General features: G+C 37.2%; 1 protein-coding gene across 2 annotated transcripts in view; it reads left to right on the top strand.

The window, feature by feature from the left end:
* LOC105222626 (integral membrane protein DGCR2/IDD) overlaps nt 1-20,187 on the top strand; it is a 30,685-nt gene extending 10,498 nt beyond the window's left edge. For both annotated transcript variants that reach the window (XM_049454582.1, XM_049454583.1), the window contains exons 3-5: nt 19,271-19,419; nt 19,496-19,576; nt 19,706-20,187. In XM_049454582.1, coding sequence (XP_049310539.1) covers nt 19,271-19,419; nt 19,496-19,576; nt 19,706-19,831 — 356 coding nt within the window. In that variant the 3' untranslated portion in view covers nt 19,832-20,187. The remainder of the gene's footprint in view (nt 1-19,270; nt 19,420-19,495; nt 19,577-19,705) is intronic.
* Nucleotides 20,188-24,807: the final 4,620 nt, after the last annotated feature.

Here is a 24,807-nt window from a genome sequence, read left to right as displayed (position 1 = left end):
GGACCCGTAAGTTGGCCACCAAGATCATGCGATTTAACGCCTTTAGACTATTTTTTGTGGGGCTACGTCAAGTCTAAAGTCTACAGAAATAAGCCAGCAACTATTCCAGCTTTGGAAGACAACATTTCCGAAGAAATTCGGGCTATTCCGGCCGAAATGCTCGAAAAAGTTGCCCAAAATTGGACTTTCCGAATGGACCACCTAAGACGCAGCCGCGGTCAACATTTAAATGAAATTATCTTCAAAAAGTAAATGTCATGAACCAATCTAACGTTTCAAATAAAGAACCGATGAGATTTTGCAAATTTTATGCGTTTTTTTTTTAAAAAAAGTTATCAAGCTCTTAAAAAATCACCCTTTATAAACTATCGAAAAAGCTAATAAAATTTTTGTTTTTTTTTTAAGTGTCACACTGGTATACCAGTTGCTACTTTGTTTAATTTCATATGTATATGTTACCACATATTCGAATTAATTTTTGTATTTTTCCGAAACTATCTATCATTAATTGTGAAACTTCACTGTGTTGCGCTAGTCAACAAGTGCAGATAAAATTGTTCGATTAGGCGTATGAGAAACATCCGCAACTGACACAAATTACGCGAAAATCGTGATTTCAGTTAAATCATAAAGACGTTTCAGTTTTGATGCAAATATCTAATCTTTCATTATTTTAAAGAAATAATGGAATAGAAACCATATTTTTTAACCTCTCTTTAAGCATATGACCAACTATTACAACACTCAGTTGAAGTAACTTTGAATTCATTGCTTCAAAACTCTCCAACAGAATCATTGAAGTTGAAAGCTTTAAAAATAAACTAAATATAATTTTATATGTATATAATTTATATATAATTTTATATATATAATGTGTATTGATTTTATTACATAATTTTTTCCTATTGTAAAAATGGGTATTTTTGAAATTTTTATTGTATTTTCAAATCAAGTACATTTAATTACAATAAATTCTAAATATTGAATACAAGTATAATCTTTGCGTCTTTCATTTAATGCTAAGAGAATTTAAATGCTTAAACCTTTTTCCTCATTTCACTGAGTTTATTAGAGCACAAATCAAAGCACTCAAAAAGACTATAAAGCAAGTTTCATCAATATTTTAAAGCTAGAGAGATGGAATACTTAATAACAGCATTGACCTTATCATAAATTTTCGATTTTGATTTAGACACTTTGGGTGAATATAGTACGTAGCTATCCATACATACACACATATATCGCAAGCGAAACTCTTTCGCATTCTAAGTGGCATTTGCTGAAGCCAATTTCGTAACTCCGTAAGGGCACGTCTGCCCAACCGGCACCGCTTTCATATTTCATGTATGCCGGCACAGCACACTCTCATATGGTTGTTGTTGTAGCAGTAGCATTTCTTCTATACCTAGCATATTTTGTTGCTAGCATTGAAAATGCTAAAACCAAGAAAATTCCAACAACAAAAATTCTGAAAAAAAAGATTAAAAATAATAAAATCAGAAGTACACGGCCATGACTCTCGTGCAACATCGTGCTAACATGCAAAGGAACGGCAAATACGATGCAATTGCAACTGACAAGGTAGCCTGATTGTTTGTGAATGTCGACGATATATGTGCACATGCATGCATACATACAAACACTTAAATGTAAGGCTGGGATTTCATAGTCTCTTGCAGTATATATGAAAATAATTTGTCAGAAAGTTTTTGAAGTGCAGGAAATTATAAAATTTCTGTATTCTATAAAGTCAAAGTTGGTAGTCAATATATTTAGGTGAGCATGCATATGTGGATATTTTTCAAAAATATAGAAGAATATCAGATGTATGCAAATATTATATACACGACTCGAAAAAAAGCTCACAATATATTTACATTTAAAACTATTTAGCAAATAATTTTGAAATATAGATAGTAAGGAATAAGATGGATTAATAACGAACAACCCAAACAAAAAAGTTATCAGGAGCTCCCAAAAATTATTTTTAATGTTTGATTGTGACTTTTTTTCTAACATATTTTCAACTTGCTGAGAAAAAATCTGTTGAAACTCTCATCTACATACATGCGTAAATGCGTTTTAGAGATTTTGACGAAGAGTGATTAGCCTAATTATACCTAGCAGTACGAAGGCTTTGAGAAATAGACATCTGTCTACAACTCTCGGATACAGTGAAATATCTAGGGTTTATCCTGGATAGGAAACTTTTATGGAAGCCGAAAATCTAAGAGAGAGCAAAAAAGTCATCAATTGCTTTGTACTGCTGTAGAGGACCCATTAGCAAAAGGTGGGGTTTCTCACCAAAAATGGTTCTTTGGCTCGAAAACACCATAGTCAAGCCCATTATGTTTTATGGAGTCTTTATGTGGTGGAGGGCTCTAGAAAAGACCACATTTGCAAAGAAACTCGAGAGCGTTCAACAAGCGGCGCTCATCAGCATGTGTGGTCGATTAAGTTCCACTCCAACCATGGCACTTAACGCCATCTTAAACATCTAGCTCGTAGACCTCGTCGGAAGGTGTATGGCTGCGAAAGTTGCTATCAGACTCAGATAACTAACACGTATCAGACTTCTAAAAAACCCACAAGTCTGACCACTCGGAAATCCTCACTCACTTTGATTTCATGGAGTCGCCGAACTCTGGCGGCTCCTTTTCTGCCTTTATACCGGCGAGGCAGTTGTAAGTGGGAAGAAACAGTTGAAGGAGAGCGGCAGTGAGCTTCTGTACGGATGGATTAAAGCTTGATGGAAGATTGGTGGAGGGATTTGCTGTCAGGAGCTCTCTATCAGCAGGAAAAGTCACCCTAGAATCGTTATTGGTAGAATGGGAGCGGGTCGGTGCTACCGTATCCTCGTTTATTCTACTACTAGATAGCTGGGATTCGCGGAAATGTGGCCAGCGCAGGGCTACCATCGGTACATGCGATGGCGCAAAAGCCTTTTGACCCAAAATCGATCGTAAAAAATCTAATGATCACTCTGTCTTCAGTCAGGCTAGCCGCGCCTTGGTGCGGGGCTTTTAACAGGTCACTATCCTATTGGCGTCAACGCAGTAAGGCTGGAAGTCCTACAGGCGCCATCTGCATACAGTTGGAAGAAGATAAGGTGAAAACAACTCTGCACTTGACTGTCCCGCATTTAGGAGACTTAAACACTTCGGAACGCATGCCATCAGACATTCCATCAAATTGGCGAAAATGGAAATTAAACGTTTGTGCAAATTTGTATTGGCTACTAAGCGTTTTGAAAATTTATAAGTTGGAACTGTTTTTACTTCATGACTATGACTTCACAAAGAACTATATATATGTACATAGCAGTCAGCCATCTAAGCTAACCTAACCCCAAAACGATTTTGCAACAATTCTCAATGATTCTGCAACCTGATTTCACTGGAAAGACTGTGTTTCAAGCGAACTGATGTATAAAAATCTATGAAGAACGAGTTTTTATCTGTTCGATTTTCTCATGTAGTTCAATCATATGATAATTTCCAAGAAGGGATCTAAATTGTGTAGCTCAAGTGTTTAGAGTTCGGCGTAACATTTCGCTAGGTTTATAAGAACAGAATATGAAGCCAACTTCCAAGAGATAGGTTTTTTCTACCGGTATTAGGGCGGCTTTAGGATATTGAAAAACGACATTAAACTGAGGAAACTAGTAGAAAATAAAAATGTATAAAACTGTGCCTAAAGAGTGGCTAGTAAAAAGAAATTTAAAACTAGAGAAGAAGAACTTCAACTTATTGAAATATAGAACCTCAGGGTATTCATATTCTAGATAAAAAATGTGGATTGCAGGATTGAACTCAATCTCCCTTTAGCTTACTAAACGAACTACATATTTTGGGTAGGAAATCACTACAAGAAAATCACTCAAGATTCTTGGAGTAATTAAAATTCTGGCATTTAATTGTTAAGGTTATATGACACTGACATTAAACAATTAAAATAAATACCAGTAACTCCATTTTCTGCTTAAATTGTATGAAAAACGTCTTCTGGAGCGATTGAACCTCCCCGTTTAAGTCACTTTTATGACTTTTTAGAGGCCACATAAAACCGCGAAGTCCTGTATATGCAGCAGAACACGCCACTCAATAATAAAAGATTGCAAATGATACTCACATCAGAGCTTCTACTATAATGAATGCTCGCATGAAAATCGCGTGCCGCACTACATATTTTAATATGGTAATTGTTTGAGAGAAAAAATAATTACAAAATTGCACACTGTCACTGAAGTTATAGTCATTGTTGCTATTCTCGGATAGGAATTTTAAATAACTTTTCACAGACATGGCAACTATCTTCTAATTCTCACCCATAAATAAAACGTTTATTTAAATAAATGACAACAAACGGGCTTGGCACACAGGCATAAATGCATTAGTATAAGAGGTATGTATCGTATGTGCATTTGCTCTAACGCTGTGAAATCCAAAAGAAAGTTAGTAGGCATTTCATATGTGGTTGGTTTTGAACTAGTTCAATGATGATTAGTATAATTCTATTTGTGTTTTGATTCTTCTTCTTTATTGGTTATGGCCGAGTTTAGAACAGCGTGCCAGTCGTTCTTCCTTTTCGCTTTTTAGCGCCAATTGAAGATTCCAAGTGTAGCCAGATCCTTCTCCACCTGGTCTTCCTCTTCCTTTGCTTCCCCCGGCGGGTACAGCGTCGAATATCCACAGGGCTGGAGTATTTCCAGCCATTCGCATGACTTGATGCCAGCGTTGCCACTGTCTCGTTATTCATTCTATCTTTTGATGACAGAAGATATTTCGTCTTTTCCTCGTTACAACCAGACCAATACGCTTCGCTTCCTTATCCAGTCTGGAGAAAGCAGAACTAAAGGAGCGTTTTTGCCCATAGGTTTACACTTTTTTAGAAAATTGTACCTTTTATATTTAGCTCTGCAGCTCGTATTATTTTACACGTTTGTAGTGGTCGTCATGAAAAAAAGGACCCTCTCATCCTAAACTGTTTTGAACTTTTCATTGGCTGGAGGGTTCCAAAACCAGCAACCAATCTTGGAGAGGGATGATTCGCCTTCTCACTTTCGCCTTCAAACGGATGTTTTTCGGCTACACAGATGATACTTGGTCTAAGATTGGAAGTCGTGAGCTGCTTGACCCATATGTAAAAGAATCATTTCTGGCTACTTCCAAGTGAATGGCGCTGTGAACATTCCTCACTTGCATGTGCCATTAGTAGAAGGCTCCATCCTCCACTATATTTTCCTACTATGAAATTAAATCATCGGTCGTAATTACTACATCGCCTTCGAAGCAACGTTCTTATTTCAACTCCCGAACAAAATCATTAATTCATACGACTTTCATACAACAAATCCGCTATAGAGTCTTCGGAAGTTCTACGAGGAATATCAATTAACTGAGTAGCCTCAACCACTAAAGAGTATAGCCGAAGAGTAGTTTGTCTTATCCGGAACAATGCATTCTTTTTCGTCGCAGTTGTATGCTTCATTCAGACAAGAAGACTAACCCATCTACGAAGGCTGCCTTCAAATACCTATTTGAAACTAAGGCGCGTCTTTTTCCAATACCTCGCTCGACAGAGCCAAGAGATTCCAGTGGATCCTCAAACGGAATAGATAGGCTTCACTGTAGCTTTTGCTTTATCAACTATTTCACACAAGGCCGTAGAGGTAAAACCGGGGGCCGGGGAGAATATAGGATATATATCGTCTGATCCATAAATTTATTGATATTATACATTCGTACACCATAAATTGTTGCAGAGCACCTGTCCAGTCTGAGAACTTCGGGACAGAAGGAAATTGTCCCCGATTCGACCCCCTCTCTCGTTTGCTGACTTCATATGGCGGCGTTGTCACATTTTTTACTTTCCGTCGTTACTAGTACTATTAGCTACTACAATTAACGTACACTATATCAAACTAAATACCATCTCTACCCGAGCACCGTTTCACCAGTTCAAATTTAGTGCATTCCTTCATACATGAAATTCGTTTCCCCACATAGCACAAACTTTTATACATAAATAAATACTAATCTGTTTGCCTTTCAACTTGGAAATCGTTTAGTTTATTTAATATTCTTGACAATGGTGAGACTTGCGGTCGATGCAGATGGCGAGGTGATAAGCGACTACCTTGCCACAGTGTCTCCAGCGGCATTAGCGCCTATGAATTATGCACTCCTACCTTCAGCGTGCTCATAGATGTAGCTACATATTTATTATATACTAGGGGTAGATACATATAAATAAAACGAGCTTAGCACTTATGTATTTGTACTTGAAAAATTACAAAATAAATAGTTTTCTTGACAATGAGTGCACTCATAAAAATGTGGACTTGTCTATGCTTAAAAGCCCTGTAGGAAAATGCCAACATACATCTATAGGATTAGGACAACATTGGTTTCGTTTCTTCCCAGACGAAGCAGGAGATTGACAGACGCTGTCTCAGAAGTGCGAATTCTGCACCAACAACACTCCCAGTCGATAACAACTACTCGAGATTGAAGAATACGTCATCGATTAACTATTTGTCTCCATTCTCGCTACGTCCGAAAGTCCAAATCCACTTTCATGCCTGTTTGGGCCTCAATACCCCTCAATCTTTGAGGCTGTGAACTATCCGTCTTGATATTGATCAAGGAACCTATTTGTCTTAACATTGATCAGGGGAATCCTAAAAGCCATAACTGAGGACCTATTTTGAGTCGCCGAGAGGCCCGATGAACCTTTTAGTTAGATTTATATTGGCACCAGCAACAATCCCTATTTCATTCTCCTATAACAACTACTCGAAATTGAGGAAGGAATCATCGATCCGCCTCCAAAACTTGCTAAGTCCGAAGGTCCAAATTTATTTTCTTACCTGTTTGGATATCAATACACTTCTCTACTGGAAGCTGTGAAATATACGTCTTGACATTGATCGGGAGAATCCTAAAAATAATCATTTCGAAACCACAACTGATGGCTCTTTTTGAGTCGCCGAGAGGCCCGATATACTTCTTATTTAGTAAGTAACCTGGGCTTGCCAATATGGTTCATCGATATACTGCAGCCTAATAACATTCCAGTCGAAAATAGGAGATGGAGGGTTCGGCTGGGAGTCAGACGCGAGCGCAAGGGCGCAATGTACGATCTAACTCTGGTCTGTACCCCTTCTAAACTTCTCCAACCATGGATACTCCTTTCTTAATCAGAGAGGTCGAACACTCGTCGGCACACCTGACAAGTTTGTATATACCGTGGTGCCCACACGTCTTCTCACAGCTAGAAGGTGGTCAACGGGAACCCCGGACCAAGATCGCGGCAGCAATACGCCTTCACTTTTAATGGAAGATGGTTCCATCTTCTCCACTATGGTCAAAAACACCCAGTTCTATGAGCCAGCCTGTCTCGCTTAGCGTATTTTTACCTCCCAACAACCACTTCTGGTATACATACAATCTACAAACATAAATCGGCTCCATTCACTGAGAAATCGTTTGCTTTCTCTTCCCTTCACACAAAATCCCGTTATGTCACATGAATCTTCCTTATGCCTCAGAATCTACTAAGTAAAAATGTATGTTTTGCGCGATCAAGTGCTTTCGATTGCTATCGGCTCCTCCACAAATAATCGAATAAATAGCACGGTTTGTGTGTAAATATCTCGGAGGGCTCAAGTGTCTAAGCACATCTTCGTCAATTGCCATTTGTCGATTGTCGATTGGTGTCAATTCCCTGTGTGTGTCTAAATATTGCATAGTAAAGCGCTTTGCTTCCCATTGTCTGCGGTCAATCAATGGTTAAATATGCATTGACACCCCACTTTTGGCCCCGCGCATGGCCCCTGCATTGCCGCTGTTGGCTGTCGCCTGCCGATGGGCATAAAGTGAGAAGACAATAGGCAAGCTCATGCGGCGCAAATAATAAACTGTTACACTTCGTAGTCTTTAAATACAAAAATAAATCGATTAATTGGATTTACGTACACACAATCACAATCCTGTTAGCGCAAATTAATTGTGTAGGCTGGTGTTGACAGCTGCAAAGGTTTATGTTTTCAGCTGAGTGAAGAATTATAGTATGAATCAACCATTAATTGACGCACTTATAAAAAATAAGAAATTATTGGAAGATTTTTTGTTGCGAAAATGATATTTTATACAAAAAGGTGACCTTTGGGATCAGCTCATGCGATGTATATTCGAAATAGTCGATTTCCTTAAGCTTTTCTTGTGGCGCATTTTTCATCAGCAAAATTCTAAGCTTTAAATAGGAACGGGTAGTAATCACATAGTACCAAGTCAAAATTTGAACATACCAAGCGCCTGGATGTTAACTATCGCTTGAATGGCCGGACGCTACTCTGATCTATAGTATGTGTTCCATATGTTCTCCTATTGGTCAAAGCTGCTGGTTACTAGCCGATTTCTTCCTTCTGTCTGTCCTATTGTTAACAGTACAGGTGACAAAAATTTGGCCGGAAAAGTGCTGTTCATAAAAATGATTCCAATCGCACCAAAGACATAGCAAAATCTTCCTCACCCTCAATCTTTTCCCTATTTTTACTTGAAGTTGCCGCAAGAGACCAGCTTTTCATCTGAAGTAACAATCCCTTCAAAAATTTTGTTGAAATGTCGATTTTGTTGCCATTCAATATTATTCACAATTTCTGCTGCATGGCTTGCCTTTTCGCCTTTTTCGTAGAAGAACTGTAAAATTTAGCACATTTTCTTTTCGCTAGTGTCCATATTTGCGAGCGGGATGGGATAGATACCGAGAGTTGAAGAGGGAAGCGAGACGCATTTGCAGACCGAAGAAGATAGAGGCCGAAATGCGTGAGTACGAACAGCTTGATAAGCTGGCCGACAGGGGTAATGCTCGAAAATTCTACGAAAAAATGCGGCGACTTACAGAAGGTTTCAAGACCGGAGCATACTCCGGTAGAACCCCTAAAGGTGATCTAGCCACCGATGCCCAGAGCATACTTAGATTATGGAGTGAACACTTCTCCAGCCTGCTGAATGGCAGTGAACACATAGCACCAGGAGAAGGCGAACCCGATTCCCCAATCGATGACGATGGAGCAGACGTTCCATTGCCCGGCCATGACGAAGTTCGAATAGCAGTTGCCCGCCTGAAGAACAACAAAGCGGCAGGGGCCGACGGATTGCCGGCCGAGCTATTCAAACACGGCGGCGAAGAACTGATAAGGAGCATGCATCAGCTTCTTTGCAAAATATGGTCGTATGAGAGCATGCCCAACGATTGGAATTTAAGTGTGCAATGCCCAATCCATAAAAAAGGAGACTCCACAATCTGCGCCAACTACCGTGGGATTAGCCTCCTCAACATCGCGTACAAGGTTCTATCGAGCGTATTGTGTGAAAGATTAAAGCCCACCGTCAACAAACTGATTGGACCTTATCAGTGTGGCTTCAGACCTGGTAAATCAACAACCGACCAGATATTCACCATGCGCCAAATCTTGGAAAAGACCCGTGAAAGGAGAATCGACACTCACCACCTATTCGTCGATTTCAAAGCTGCTTTCGACAGCACGAAAAGGAGCTGCCTTTATGCCGCGATGTCTGAATTTGGTATCCCCGCAAAACTAATACGGCTGTGTAAACTGACGTTGAGCAACACGAAAAGCTCCGTCAGGATCGGGAAGGACCTCTCCGAGCCCTTCGATACCAAACGAGGTTTCAGACAAGGCGACTCCCTATCGTGCGACTTTTTCAATCTGCTGCTGGAAAAAATTGTTAGAGCTGCAGAACTGAATCGAGCAGGGTAAGAGTGTACAGCTGCTGGCGTATGCCGATGATATTGATATCATCGGTCTCAACACCCGCGCCGTTAGTTCTGCTTTCTCCAGACTGAACAAGGAAGCAACGCAAATGGGTCTGGCAGTGAACGAGGGCAAGACGAAATATCTCCTGTCATCAAACAAACAGTCGTCGCACTCGCGACTTGGCACTCACGTCACTGTTGACAGTCATAACTTTGAAGTTGTAGATAATTTCGTCTATCTTGGAACCAGCGTAAACACCACCAACAATGTCAGCCTAGAAATCCAACGCAGGATTACTCTTGTCAACAGGTGCTACTTCGGACTGAGTAGGCAATTGAAAAGTAAAGTCCTCTCTCGACGAACAAAAACCAAACTCTATAAGTCGCTCATAATTCCCGTCCTGCTATATGGTGCAGAGGCTTGGACCATGACAACAACCGATGAGTCGACGTTGCGAGTTTTCGAGAGAAAATGGCACTGTTTTGTTGAAATCAAATGTTGCCGAAGTCACGAGCTTCAATTTCAGTCATCTAATAGTCAGTAATGATGGCGCGATAACGGTCGTTTTGGAAGGAATATGGGCCGATGATTTCACCCCCCCACAAACCACACCAAACCGTTGCTTATTCTGAATGAAATGGTAGCTCTTGTATCTCTTCAAGTTGCCCCAAATGGGGAAATTTTGCTTGTTTGCTTACCCATTGAGCCAGAAGTGGGCTTCATCGCTGAACAAAATTTGACTCGAAAACGTCGGATCTTCTTGGAACTTTTCAAGAGTCCCTAGAGCATGGCGGTGTCGCTTTGGAAGGTCGAGCGGCTTCTGTTCCTACACAAGCTGTATTTTATACGCTTTCAATTTGGGATCTCGACGTAAAAAGCGCCAAATCGTTCCATACGTCAGTCCGAGTTGCTGCGAACGGCGCCGAATCGACTCTCCACGGTCTTCGTGTACACTCTCAGCTACGGCTGCTATATTTCCTTCACTGCTTGCTGGACGTGGTCTATTCGATCGAATATTATTCGATAATGAATGCTGGGTTTCAGGATGGGTGATAGTGTTGCGAATAGTACGCTCAGTAGGCCGATTATGTTGCCCATAAGTTGAGCGAGGCCCGCGAAACACATGCTTTACAGAACGTGGGTTTTCATAAAAAAGTTGAAAGATTTTTAAACATTGTTCAGGCGCAAGTCTTTTCGAGATGAAATGCCAAACAATATTGAATAAATAAAACATGACAGCTTGACATGAGTCACCCGTGATCTGTCAAAACAGGCTATTAAAAAAAGACCTTTAGTGAATCACCCTTTATTATGGGTTCCTTTTGGACCCATTCAAGCTGCCAACGCTCCATATATTTGTTAAAAGCTTCGGCTGGGATGGACTTCAGTGCATTAAGCAAATTTTAAATTTTTTTCGGTTTCGGCTCATTTTTGGGACGACGCACCTAGAATCTAGTTTCGTTAATATAAGTACATATTGTCATTTCAACAATAATAAAACAATTTCTGGCAGCTTCGCATGTCTTTTTAATATTTTCATGCAGCAACTCGCAGAAATGTGATGTAATTAGTACACAATTTCTTAATTAATTTAGCAAAATTCGTCATATTTCCTCACATTTTTATAATCCTTTCACTTTTACTTATCTCTTTCCAACAAATCTTTCAATTTCGGTCGTGAGAAATCGTGCACGCATGAAATACACCCTCATAAGTAAATATAAATAGTATATATGTATGTATTTACATACGACATTCATCTCATTCTTTTAACGGTACTTATGTATGCCTCAATGGCGCTGCACACGACCGCGGCTGACATAGTAACAGCCAACACTACATAATGCCACCGTTAACTTATTTCCTTTGCCACCACGCAGGAGCGGCAGCAGCCCCAGGCCGATTACCCTATACAAGTATATCTTTGCCCACTTTTAGGAGCAATACATGAGTTATTTTAGGTTCGAGACACGCCATCATCCGTCAGCAGCAAACCCACGTCAACTTATGGCACTAATACATAAAGCCCTCTACGACAAACAAACATACAAACATTCGCGCATTCGCTTGTATTTATCTATAACGGTACATGGGAGTACGAGTGACTAGGTGAGTGCTCTCATATGTGCCGAGTCAAGCTACTAAAATTGCGCTGCGCTGTCGCTCAACTGACAAACAGTACGCGGTTTTAATTATTCAAAAGCCTTAAGAATGAGTCGAAGAAAGTAGGTAACCCAAACAGTGAAAAAATGGGGGCATCAGTTAGCATTACTATACTTATATAGTCGACTTCAAACATACATACTCGTATATGGTGGTATTTTGTTCTGAATTTCCGCGAGAAGAAACAATTACTCAAGCACCCATAGTGGTTATAACGGGTGATTTTTTTGAGGTTAGGATTTTCATGCATTAGTATTTGACAGATCACGTGGGATTTCAGACATGGTGTCAAAGAGAAAGATGCTCAGTATGCTTTGACATTTCATCATGAATAGACTTACTAACGAGCAACGCTTGCAAATCATTGAATTTTATTACCAAAATCAGTGTTCGGTTCGAAATGTGTTTCGCGCTTTACGTCCGATTTATGGTCTACTCATTTCTGGTTGAATGGCTACGTAAATAAGCAAAATTGCCGCATTTGGGGTGAAGAGCAACCAGAAGCCGTTCAAGAACTGCCCATGCATCCCGAAAAATGCACTGTTTGGTGTGGTTTGTACGCTGGTGGAATCATTGGACCGTATTTTTTCAAAGATGCTGTTGGACGCAACGTTACGGTGAATGGCGATCGCTATCGTTCGATGCTAACAAACTTTTTGTTGCCAAAAATGGAAGAACTGAACTTGGTTGACATGTGGTTTCAACAAGATGGCGCTACATGCCACACAGCTCGCGATTCTATGGCCATTTTGAGGGAAAACTTCGGACAACAATTCATCTAAAGAAATGGACCCGTAAGTTGGCCACCAAGATCATGCGATTTAACGCCTTTAGACTATTTTTTGTGGGGCTACGTCAAGTCTAAAGTCTACAGAAATAAGCCAGCAACTATTCCAGCTTTGGAAGACAACATTTCCGAAGAAATTCGGGCTATTCCGGCCGAAATGCTCGAAAAAGTTGCCCAAAATTGGACTTTCCGAATGGACCACCTAAGACGCAGCCGCGGTCAACATTTAAATGAAATTATCTTCAAAAAGTAAATGTCATGAACCAATCTAACGTTTCAAATAAAGAACCGATGAGATTTTGCAAATTTTATGCGTTCTTTTTTTAAAAAAAGTTATCAAGCTCTTAAAAAATCACCCTTTATATGTTTGTATGCATTTGGTAGCAGTTGAGAGGGGCAAGCAATTGCCGCTGCTAAGGAAAGAACTATTTTTAAAAATAATGTGAAAATGTTTAAAATTTAAGAGTGAAGCAAATTTTAATACGAAAATTAATTAATTTAGAATACTAGAGACCTAGACGTTTTGACAGTGGGAGTTAAAATTCTAACTTAAGGGGTTTTAGTTGACTTGGCGATTTTGAAAATCTTTTCTGTACCCTATTAAGGTCTCCTATAATTTTGTGTAAATTTGGCTCTGTCCATCCAGCGATATATCACCAAATCACTTGAGGTTTAGTCTTTAACTTAACTTAAATCGACGAACAAAGACCAAACTCTACATCCCTCATGTCGTCCGAATGGATGAAAACACTCATGCTTTGAGAGGAATCCACGCAGTACCCGGAGAACGCAGAGGAAGAGGAAGACCTCCACTGCATTGAAAAGACCAGGCGGAGAAGGACCTAGCTACACTTGGAATCTCCAATTGGCGCCAAACAGCGAGAAGGAAGAACAACAAGCGTGCTGCAAACTTGGCTATAACCGCGTAAGCTGCATTTACGCCAATAAAGAAGAGGAAACCTTTAGCAGATCTTAGCGACCGCACATGTCCTATGTATCTATTGTCCAGTTTTAACCCAACATCGTTAGGTCCAGTTGTCCAAGTAAGAGGGGCGAGGAAATCACCACTCCCTTCCTGGCCGGAAATAATAAAACGTTATAACACTTCCCTGGAGACTCATCAGCATTATAATCCCCAACGATTCCTTGAGCTGGCACTGCCAATATCGCTGAACTGCTTTTGGAGTACTACTTGAAACAAACTTTAATGATTCGCGAAGCTTTCTGAAGTCAGCTCTTTCGGTGTGAAGTTAAAACCTGTTTTAGCGCTTTTTGTCCCTATACAAACAAAATGACCTCTTCTCGTCTGATTTCCTTAATATTCTTGAGTAGTTAATTCGCACTGCAGACCTCAACCTTATTGGCAGGATCTTTTTTTCAAGAATCTCCAGTTAATGGATATCGACATAGTCGTTCACAAGCTTAAAAAAAGAAACGGATCAGATGGATCTAATGATGAACGAGGAAAAGACGAAGTACCTTCTGTCATCAAACAAAGGATTTCGACGACTGGGAGACTACGTCGCTGTTGACAGTCATAACTTCGAGTTAGTGAAAGACTTTGTGTAGTATATACTCGTAGATCCTATCCGGGGATTGGCAAGCAATTGAAAAGCAGAGCTTTCTCTCGCGAAACTAAACTGACGCTATATAAAGCATTCAGACCCGACGTTATTGTTGATGTAGCGGCAGAAAACATTGTTGAATTGAGTTCGAGGAATTATACCGAATTGGCAGTCCTTAGCTGGATAAAAATCCAGGTCCATTGCGCTTACTTAGATCCGACTGTTATGAAACCGGTCCTACTTTATGGGACAGAAAAATGGACGATGATGAACAGCGATGACTTTTCTTTATGAGCATTTGGGTTTTGAAGGAAAGTACGGGATTCAATGTAATGATGAGCTATGCGAGCTCTTTGGCGATATGGACCTAGCACTAAAACATAAAAGTTGCATTGGCTTAGCCATGTTGCCCGAATGGAAAAGAACGCTCCAGTTCCCAAAAACTGAAATTCTGAACACCTATGGGTCAGAAAAGAAAAGGGCTATTCAAACTCAGACCAAAGAATTGAGTGGCTGCAAACATAGCGAAACTTTAAGTGCGTAATAAGGTGACGACTGGCGAAGGCTTATCGACGCGGTCAAAACCGACACTTTGTTCTACTGACTTGACCTGATAATTATGATACGGATATTGCTGCGGAATCAGCTGTTGAAAATGCGGGGTTTTGAGTTGTTAGTTAGTTAAGACTAGACGGGCCGATTGAAAAAGTCGAAAAGGAAGGATTTGAGGATCTCACTGACCTACACAGAACTACGACGATTCGATGTCAATTTCGGTCAAAAATCATTTTTTAAAGCGTTGGACTCCCGACAAGCAATGATAAATCTTCGATAATAATACTTCAGAGGCGGCATTTGGTATTGCCTCTGCGGCATTTGACAGGCCATCAACTGTAACTACTCAGCCACGGTGGCCGGTTAAAGCTGAAAGTCCCATAAATCCAACTGAGGACAACTTAAATTACAAGATCAAGGACTACACATGAAATTAAGCCAAAATGAATACCGCGTCAATTTATAATATAAAATATGACTATACCATTATACGCTTAAATGTGGAAAAAGACGGAAAAAGCTTGCACCAACTGCGGCACTAACTAACCGAGTAACCGCGACCAATGCGCCTTCCAATTTGGCACACAATCAGCGGCATGCTGGCGACGCTGAGGGCGGCCGAAGGTGCATGCGACCAGCAGACGCCAACAGCAGCACCAACTAGACGACACTAGGCTAGGAACAGGGCAACAGCGGCATAGGTGATGCATGCAACACCAGCAATATCTCGCGCAACAACAACAAGCGCATTAACGGCACAACTGAGCGAAGCTGAGACAAGCCAACGGGTGACTACGTAAAACATCACCTTCACCGCGGGCACTATGTAATTGAACCTATGTGCAAATAAGGTGGCGAGACGTGTGGTGTGTACCGAGCGCCTCCACATTTCGCATTAAGCCTTACCCCCATCTAATTTGCGCCAACAACACCAACAGCACTTGGATGCAAGCGAACGCGGAACATCTGCTCGGCTGTATGCGGCTATTTATTGGTTGGTCGACAAACATCAAGCCGAAAAAAGGAAAAAAAAGAACATTAACAGCGTAAAACAGTAAAAGTTGCGACCGAACCAAGTTCGAGCTGCCGTGCGGTCGAGAGCGAAAGTGCGGTTTTCGCCGCGTTTGCGCAACACCTCGTGCGGGTAGCGAGCGTTCTCTACGAGAGAGTGAGAGCGCAGCAAGTCTGCCGCTTGACACATCCTTCCTGCTCCTGACTGCACCCAGCAGTCGAAAACAAACACGTGCAAGGCGTCTAATTCGCATCGGAAATGCATTTGCCTCCCATAAACAAGTGCAGATAATGGCTTTCACTGGCATATAACTGTGTGTGTGTGTGTGTCACATGTGTATTGGTGTTCGTGTTTGTTTATGCATTGAAAAGGCAACGCTTCTCAGGATACTTTTTACTCATTCAACGCGTTCACCCAATTTTCGCTTGCTGATTTTGTTTGTCTTTTTGTCAACACCATTAACCAGATGTGGTCCACACCCCTTACTACGCGTCGCAGCATGTTGTGTCGCCCTCCCACCGCTGCTTTGTGCATGCTCGTACAGTCTAGCGCCGATTCGGTTGTCTGTTCTGCGTTTGAAATTGACTCAATACTCCATGGTGCAGTGGCTGGCCGAGTTGTTGGTGTCAAAGCAACTTAACGGCTTGTTGATGGCGGCAGGAAATAGCCTATTATTCGAAAGCATTCCCCAGATAGAGATAACTGACAACAAAGTGCGCAAAAGGAAAACAAATATTTGTGTTGACCTTAAACTTTGGAAGCACAGCGAGCGCACATTCCCCACAATTATTTGACAGATCGTGTGTTATAATTTCATCAGTGAATGGTGCTGATTAGTTTTGACGTATTGTAACTGTAATCTAGTTCAGTTTAGCTTCATGCGCAGTTTATGTAAACTTTAACCAGATCGTACATAATTTAGTTTGTTGTTTGATAAGTGAGTCTCACCTTTGTTGACCCACGTATTTATTTTTAGGTGCTTCCTGTATTGATTGTAATTATAATTGCAATTATTTCATATTTATTTAATATATAATATAGAGACAGTTCAATAAGTTAGTGTCGTTAAGTCAGTAAAGTTTCCTCTCAGCTTGATAAGTAAGCATTTTTCAAGATCCCCATAAAAGGTACGTCATTGCTATTATCAGTTTATGTGTCTGAAAGATCGTACTGCGATAACTGCTATGTTAGGTTTTACTGATTGGATGTCATACATAGAACTGTTGGTTCTTTGTAATGCCAGATGGTGGTAAAGTGTAATTCGGGCTGAAGCATTCGCCATACAAGGCGTTAATGATCTTTGGGAAGCTTAAGAGATACTTAATAGCTAATTTTCATGAATCTGCTCCGTTAAATTGCGAAGCTTCTATATATAAGATGAATTCTAGTTAAGGCTGAACAGAAGAAAAAAAGGCGTTCCGGTATCTTACTCATGCCTTCTTCCTTGCACTTTCTGCGTGTGATGCCAGTTAGTTGTGACCTATCACTAGACCAACATCCATCCTGCAGCCTTTTTGAAACCTTCAGTGCCCTCAGACATGCTTTCCCCGCATTTTCCTCGTAAAACTAATACTGATTTATATACCAACCTTGAACCATACCAAAAACTCCGTAATGGATCGGGAAGGACCTCTCCGAGCCGTTCGATACCAAACGCGGTTTCAGCAAGACTTCTTTAATCTACTGCTGGCTAAAATAATTTGAGCCGCTGTTAACAGTCATAACTTCGAAGTCGTAGATAATTTCGCCTATTTTGGAACCAGCATTAACACCAACGACAACTTCAACCTCAAAATCCATCGAAGTACAACTCTTGCCAGGAGGTGCTACTTCGAATTAAGTAGGCAATTGAGAAGTAAAGTTCTCTCCCGACGAACAAAGATCATTCCCGTCCTGCTATATGGTGCGTAGGCATAGACAATGACATCAAATGATGAGTCGGCCTTAGAAGTGTTCGAGAGAAAGGTTTTGCGAAAGATTTATGGTGCTTTGCGCATTTGCAATGGCGAATACCGCAGTGGATGAAACCGTGAGCTGTACGAGTTCAGCGAATGGAGAGACAGTGGCTAAGCTGGCTAAGTCATGGAATAAAACACTTAAGCCCTTAGAGTATTGGAGACAGTGCTCGCCAGGGGAAGCAGAGGAAGAGGAATACCTCCACTCCAGCTAGAGAAGGACCTAGCTACACTTGGAATCAACGCCAATAGAAAAGAAGAAGATCTGATTGTCGCTTTGAATGGTGTCCTATTTGCAACTTAAGCTCTTAAGCTCTCTCTCTCAGTGAAGGGGAGAGTGGTAGAAAGTGGGAGAAGGCTAGCGCTCTGCAGTAGTTTCCTTAACTTTACTTATAATTCTCAAAAATCATCCCCGAACACCGCATTTTTCTCAACAGCCATGGCATGCTGAATTCCACCAAAATCATTGAAGTTATTTTTCAATACCTTTTATCAACAGCTTTAAGGCCGATTTAAGTTATGTCTGACGAAGTTTTCAGGCTGATCTACAAGATGGGAATCACACAAGGCAGAAAACTGTCGCAGTTGGATCTCACGTATCGCCAAAGCTAATCCTTGATCCGGTAGTTCATATTGATTTCAGAAGATATGAGGTACAATACCTTGTTAAGATGTAGTAGACAACCAGGAAGTATTGAGATGTTTCTTCCTCGTATTCAACTAATCGAATTCAATAACTGGGATCCAGGAAGACAATTTAAACCATGTATAATCTGATTGAGCACTGACTGGTTAAACCTCACACCTAAAGTCAGAGGCCTATAAACACCAAAAACCTCTATTAGTCGAATATCTTGAGAATTATTTATATTGTGAATGATAGCTTCAGCAGATATAACTAACTAATTTCGTGAACTAGTTAATCCTTTTGCAATTTATCTCGAACGGGAAGGACTTTGAGACTGCGAAAGTGTTAATTGTTGACCAGCGCCTACCAAGCTTTCGTGATGTTCAGCCATCCAGTAGTAAATCCTAAGAAGACATCAGAGCTCCTGATAATATCCATTCAGGTGATAACTAAACTTTGGTGCTCTTCTGAGAAATTTTGTCAGCTAATCGTGATTTTAATAAGTATAGATAGAAATATTGACCATCCTAAACACCGTGATAAAAATCGTCTTTATGAAAGTCTATATCTCGTCAATAGATTCTACTGTAAATTATAGGGATTTGAATATCAAAATTACTATGTAAATAGTCATTGCGGTTTATATTAATTCTTTCTTCTATAAATAAGGTAAAACTTCTCATTTTGTCATATGGTGGCCAAAGAAGAGTGAACTCTATGCTTAAATATAGTGTTTTTCTGTTAATCTCATATATTTTGTCTAGAAACTTAACTCATTGATATTTCAATTTTTTCATAAATATTCATATTTCTCTCCACAGCTGCCCTCGAGGAGGACTGCATTGATTTCCAGGGCAATTCCGTCAATCATGGCATGCTGTATGTGCCCGGGCCGGGTGTCTGCAGTCTGTGTGTCTGCTATCACTCAGAGCCGCTTTGGTGCAAGGCCATCTACTGTGATCCACCCTATGTAAATAAACTATTACATATATACATACATACATAAAGGGTTAATCGTGGTAATTACTTATAATTTTGATTTGCAGTTCTGTAAAAATTTCCGTGTAGGCGAGCGCTGTTGTGAGTTCGAATGTTTAGATCCGCCCGGAGAGGATAATAAATATCAGGTAATATTTTGTTCACTTTTATATATGTTTATATGTATATATACATAGATTGCATATACTAGAGAATCCTGTTTTTATTTACACACATATACATATACATGCATACTGTTGTTCTTTTTTTCGCCTTAGGAACGCATGCGAAAGCGAGCGGAAATACTGGCTGGCAATAGCACTGCATCGATGCATCGCATCACTCCACTCGCCGTCTCCACCATAGTGTTTACAGTTATAACAAATAGCTTTTTGAATTTATAACTTCAAGCGAAAGGCGAAATCACAGATGGTGGCTGGTGGTGGTGAAGCGCGGAGGAGGTGTTGAGAGCAAAATGTGGCGAAACAAAGTAGAAACGGAAAGCGCCTTATTCGTGTGTCTGTCGCTGTGTGTGTGTCTGTAGAGTACTAGTAAAGCAGGAAGTCGCTGACGGTGGTGGTCTAACAAATTTTTGCGCAAAAATTCGCGCATATTTACTAAGCTATAGTACGTGCTAGCATATAAATGCATAAAAATATATGCCAGTATATGGATTTAGCACATTTTTTACATACTTCAATATAACAATAAATTAGAGCAGGAGGTAAAAACAATCTTAGTGGGAAAATTATGAAAAATTGATGAATATAAAAATTAATATTAAAAAATATATATATAAGAAAATTATAATAGTTGAAATGAGAAAATAAATCATAAAAAATAAAAAATTAAAGATAATTAAAATTAAAAAAATTTAAAGATTATTAAAAACTATAAAGTATTAATAAATATAATAAAATTAAATAATTAAATGAAAAAATAAATAATAAATAATAGAAAAAATTAGAAAAATTGAAATGAAAAAATTAAAATAATGACAATGAAAAATGAAAAAGTTTGATTATTCAAATAAATGAATTAAGAATTTTAAAGAAAAATTATAAAATTATTAAAAAAATTAAGAACATTATATAAAAATGAACTTTAAATAGAATTAATTTTTCATATTTTAAAATTATAAAAAAATTAATTAAAAAAAAATAAAAATATAGCAAAATGTTAATAAAACTACAATACATAATACAATGAAAACTAAATATTGAAAAAAAAAATTAATAATAAATATAAGACACTTAATGTAATAAATATGAAAAAATATATAATAAAAAATAATAAATAAAAAAAATTAAATAATTAAAGTAAAAAAAAAAATAAATAATAAACAATAAAAAAAATGTACAATAATTAAAATAAAAAAATTAAAATACTGAAAATGAAAAATTTTAAATATTCAAATAAATAAATGAAAATATTGAAATTAAAAATTGTAAAGATTAAAAATATTAAAAAAAAAATATAAAAATAAGTAAAAATTAAAATAAATTTTGAATACACTGAAATTATAAAACACTTAAATGTGGATAAATTTGTAAAAAAAAATAAAAATAGCAAAATAAATATACGAAAATTGAAAGAATTAAAAAATAAATAAAAAATTTAAAATGATTAAAATGAAAAATTTAAAATAATTCAAATGAAAAATTTTAAATATTCAGATAAATAAATTAAAAATTTGAAAGATAAAAATAAATTTAAAAAAATTAAAAAAATAAGAAAAAATATAAAAATAAAGTGAAAATAAAAATAATTTTTAAATATATGAAAATAATAAGATGATCTAAACAAATTTATGAAAAATAAAAATTAGTAAAATTTTAATAAAACTACAATGCATCACTATGACTCCTGCGTAGATACATTTGTAGATACTTATGTAGGTTATGTAAAAATTTACATGTTACATATACATATGTATATGCGTGCTCATAAAAAAAAATATTAATTAAAAAAAAATTACAACAACAATAATAAAATATCTTTAATGCAATCTGATAATAATTTTGAAAATCTAGAAATTTACTGCAATTATGTAATTTAACTATAGCTAAAACTGATGCAGGTGTATATAGACCAATGAACAATATATGCCAGGTTCTCATTTTCAAACTACTATTGACATACATATATATAGATATACCAATATTAACAGCTAGTTAATATACATACATATATGCAATTCAAAAGGAAAAAAATAAACAAAAAAATTAATAGAAAATAAAACATAATAAAAGTTAATTAAAAATAAAAATGGATAAATAATAAAAAAAAATAAAATAAAAAAAATAAATAATTATGAAAAAAATAAATGATAATATTAATCAAATCCGAACAAAAAAAATTACTAAAACATAAAGTAAAAAAAACATAAAAAATAAAAATGGATAAATAATAAAAAAAAAATTAAAATAAAAAAATAAATAATTATGAAAAAAATAAATGATAATATTAATCAAATCCGAACAAAAAAAAATAAATAAATAATAAAAACATTTAATTAAAATATAAAATAAAAATTAATAAAACAAATAAATAAATAATAATAAAAAAATAAAATTAAAATTAAAAAAAAAATGAATGATAATAATAATCAAATATTTCCAAACATTCCGAACTAAAATAGTAATAATGCAAAAAGTTTACATTTTCAGGCATTTATGTCCTTTAAAATTATTATAGCCATACTGAAAAAAATTCTACAAAATAAAAAAATAACTTTTTCTTAATTATTGGTCATCAACATTTTAATTTTTTTCTACCTTTTCATTTCCCTAGTAGTCTAGAACAACATATCTACTTCAATGACTTGCAAGTGAAACCAAAAAAATCATTTATAGTATATACAACTAGAGTATGTATGTATCACATAGCACAACATGACAAATATCATTTACCACATAAACACATTTTTAATTGGTGCTAGTGAAGAAATTTTAATAAAATTTGTAAGAAAAAAAGATTGATAGAGCAAAAGAAACATATACAGCAATTTTACATATGTACACACTTACATGCATACATACACGCATACATATGCCATATACATAGTACATACTTGCACACATATACAATGTACATAGTACACGAAATTTATCGATAAATTACACGTTTACGTATGCATACTAATAAAAATTACAAATCTACTTGTATATACATACATACAAACATATATTCATGATTAAAAATATTTGTACATAAAATGTACATATTTGGTAGCTTTCAATTCTTAGGTAAATGCTTTTAGCATTAAAAACACCAATCTTTACATAACCTAATTATAATAATATAATTCCACAAGACACTAAAAACTATATAAATATATATACATACATATAAATAAATAATAAATCCGATTTTAGTAACCAAAAATATATTTATAAGTAGGGGAGGGCGTTTACATATATAGACAAATATTTAGAATGTAGCGGTAATGGCTTTGAAAACTGTTAGTTTTAATTATATAACGATTGTAAAATTATAAATCTCAATAACACACAAATAAAAGTATAAATAAAACGAATTAAATGAATTATATAAAGTTTGAAACAAATATAAAATATGAAAAATAATAAAAATAATTTTATTTTATTTCAGTGAATTTATTTTTATTTTGTTTTATTTTATTCTGAAAGCATTGATATTATTAATCAAATATATTATTGTTTTTTTTTTTGTTTCGATAATTATTTTTAGTATAATAATCTTGCATTTGACATAATTTTCTTGTTAAGTTAGCGTTTTTTGGCTGATAATCAATAATTAAAATGTATCGATAAATCTAAAAATATCGAGAAACTTTTCGATAACACATAAAAATATATCGATAATTATATTGATATCGATATATTTGTTCTGCTTAGATTAAGTCGTAGTGCTGCTTCTAGTACCAAAAGTGACGCAGGATCACGCATGGCCAGCTGTAAACGCTGTTCCTTTGTGATTCCCACAAAACTCGTAGATATGGAACACCCGTCCCTTATAGCTCGTAGTAGATCGCAATTTCGCCGAGTTCACCACCGAAAGTGTGTCTACCACGATGTTTGAACCTCAACCTCAGTTTGGCAAAAACACGACAGTTGAGAATAAAGTGTCTAGAAATTTCTAGCTCGCCTTCCTCCATATAATCTTGGTATTTTTTATCCGACAATATACGTAGTTATATGTATGTAACCTCACCGCCTGTTAATCTTATCGTACAGTGTCCAGTCAGAACACCTACCATGGTGGCAAGATGACCCTTGGGCCAGAAGGATCTTGTAGTCGTACAAGTGCTTGCCAAGCTCATAGAAGACACCCAGATCCAACGTTAGAGCGAGTTAATCAACGTTTTCCTTAAAATATTATCTTATCAAAATATAAATAAGTGTCAAGAGTACAACGGAGTATTGACTTGTTGCCACTCTGATGAAATTGGAATAAAATTATCCCTCTTCCTCTTCTGCAAGCTCAGCGGCTTTTTAGTTTCCAGCGATTTCGCTATAACCCGCCCAAACAAGTGGGATATCAAAGAAGATTGATGCTGTCGCCCTGTCAGTGTCATGGTAAATATAAAGGTCAGAGTTTTTCCTAGCTCAAGGCCTTTTTTGATTCAAAATCCAGGAAATTTTTTCCAGTATGGAGAACAAGAAAAAATCACACGGAGCCAAATCTGATGAATACGGTGGTTGATCGATGGTACTTCTTGCGTCTTGGTTTTAAATTCGGTTACAATCGTAACTCAATATCGCATTGTCATAGTGTAAAATACATGAATTCTTGTTTCAAAATTCCGGTCGTTTTCGACGGATATTCTCCCGCAAACGTTTCAATACGTCCAAATAGAACTCCTCCTGTCCCGCAAATAACGAAAAAAAACCATGAGCATCAAATTGATTTTTGAGCGACTTTGGCGTGGCTGATTGTTGACTTGTTTGCATGTCAAACTCATAACTCATCTCATCGGCGGTTATAATGCTCTCCATGAATGTGAAATCGGCATTCGGACGATCAGGCATGTCCAAAGATACCTGTTTACGGTACTCTTTTTGTAAAAAATTTAACTTTATCGGGGCGATTCGAGCAAGAACCCGTTTCATACCCAAAATATCCACCAAAATGATTCGAACGGCTCTCTTGTCATCTTCTTTACGCTTGCCTGACGATTTCCTTTACTTTTTTGATATTGTCATCAGTTGTTTTCATTCTGTTTTTGGGATCAGTTTTCATGGAATAAATGAAATAAATTCTAAAATAGTTTTCTTAAATTTTTTTCCCAACAACTTTTTAGCAAGAACAAAAAAAAACACTTTTTAAATACTAAAGGTAACAGATCTTTATAATTAAACAAAAATTGCCTTAGAAATGTACTATAAAAATATGATGA

The sequence above is a fragment of the Bactrocera dorsalis genome, chromosome 4 (genome assembly GCF_023373825.1).
Source record: "Bactrocera dorsalis isolate Fly_Bdor chromosome 4, ASM2337382v1, whole genome shotgun sequence".
NCBI classification, from domain to species: Eukaryota; Metazoa; Arthropoda; class Insecta; order Diptera; family Tephritidae; genus Bactrocera; species Bactrocera dorsalis.
The sequence above is the reverse complement of the archived record's forward strand: the minus strand, read 5'-3'. Positions and strand labels throughout refer to the sequence as shown.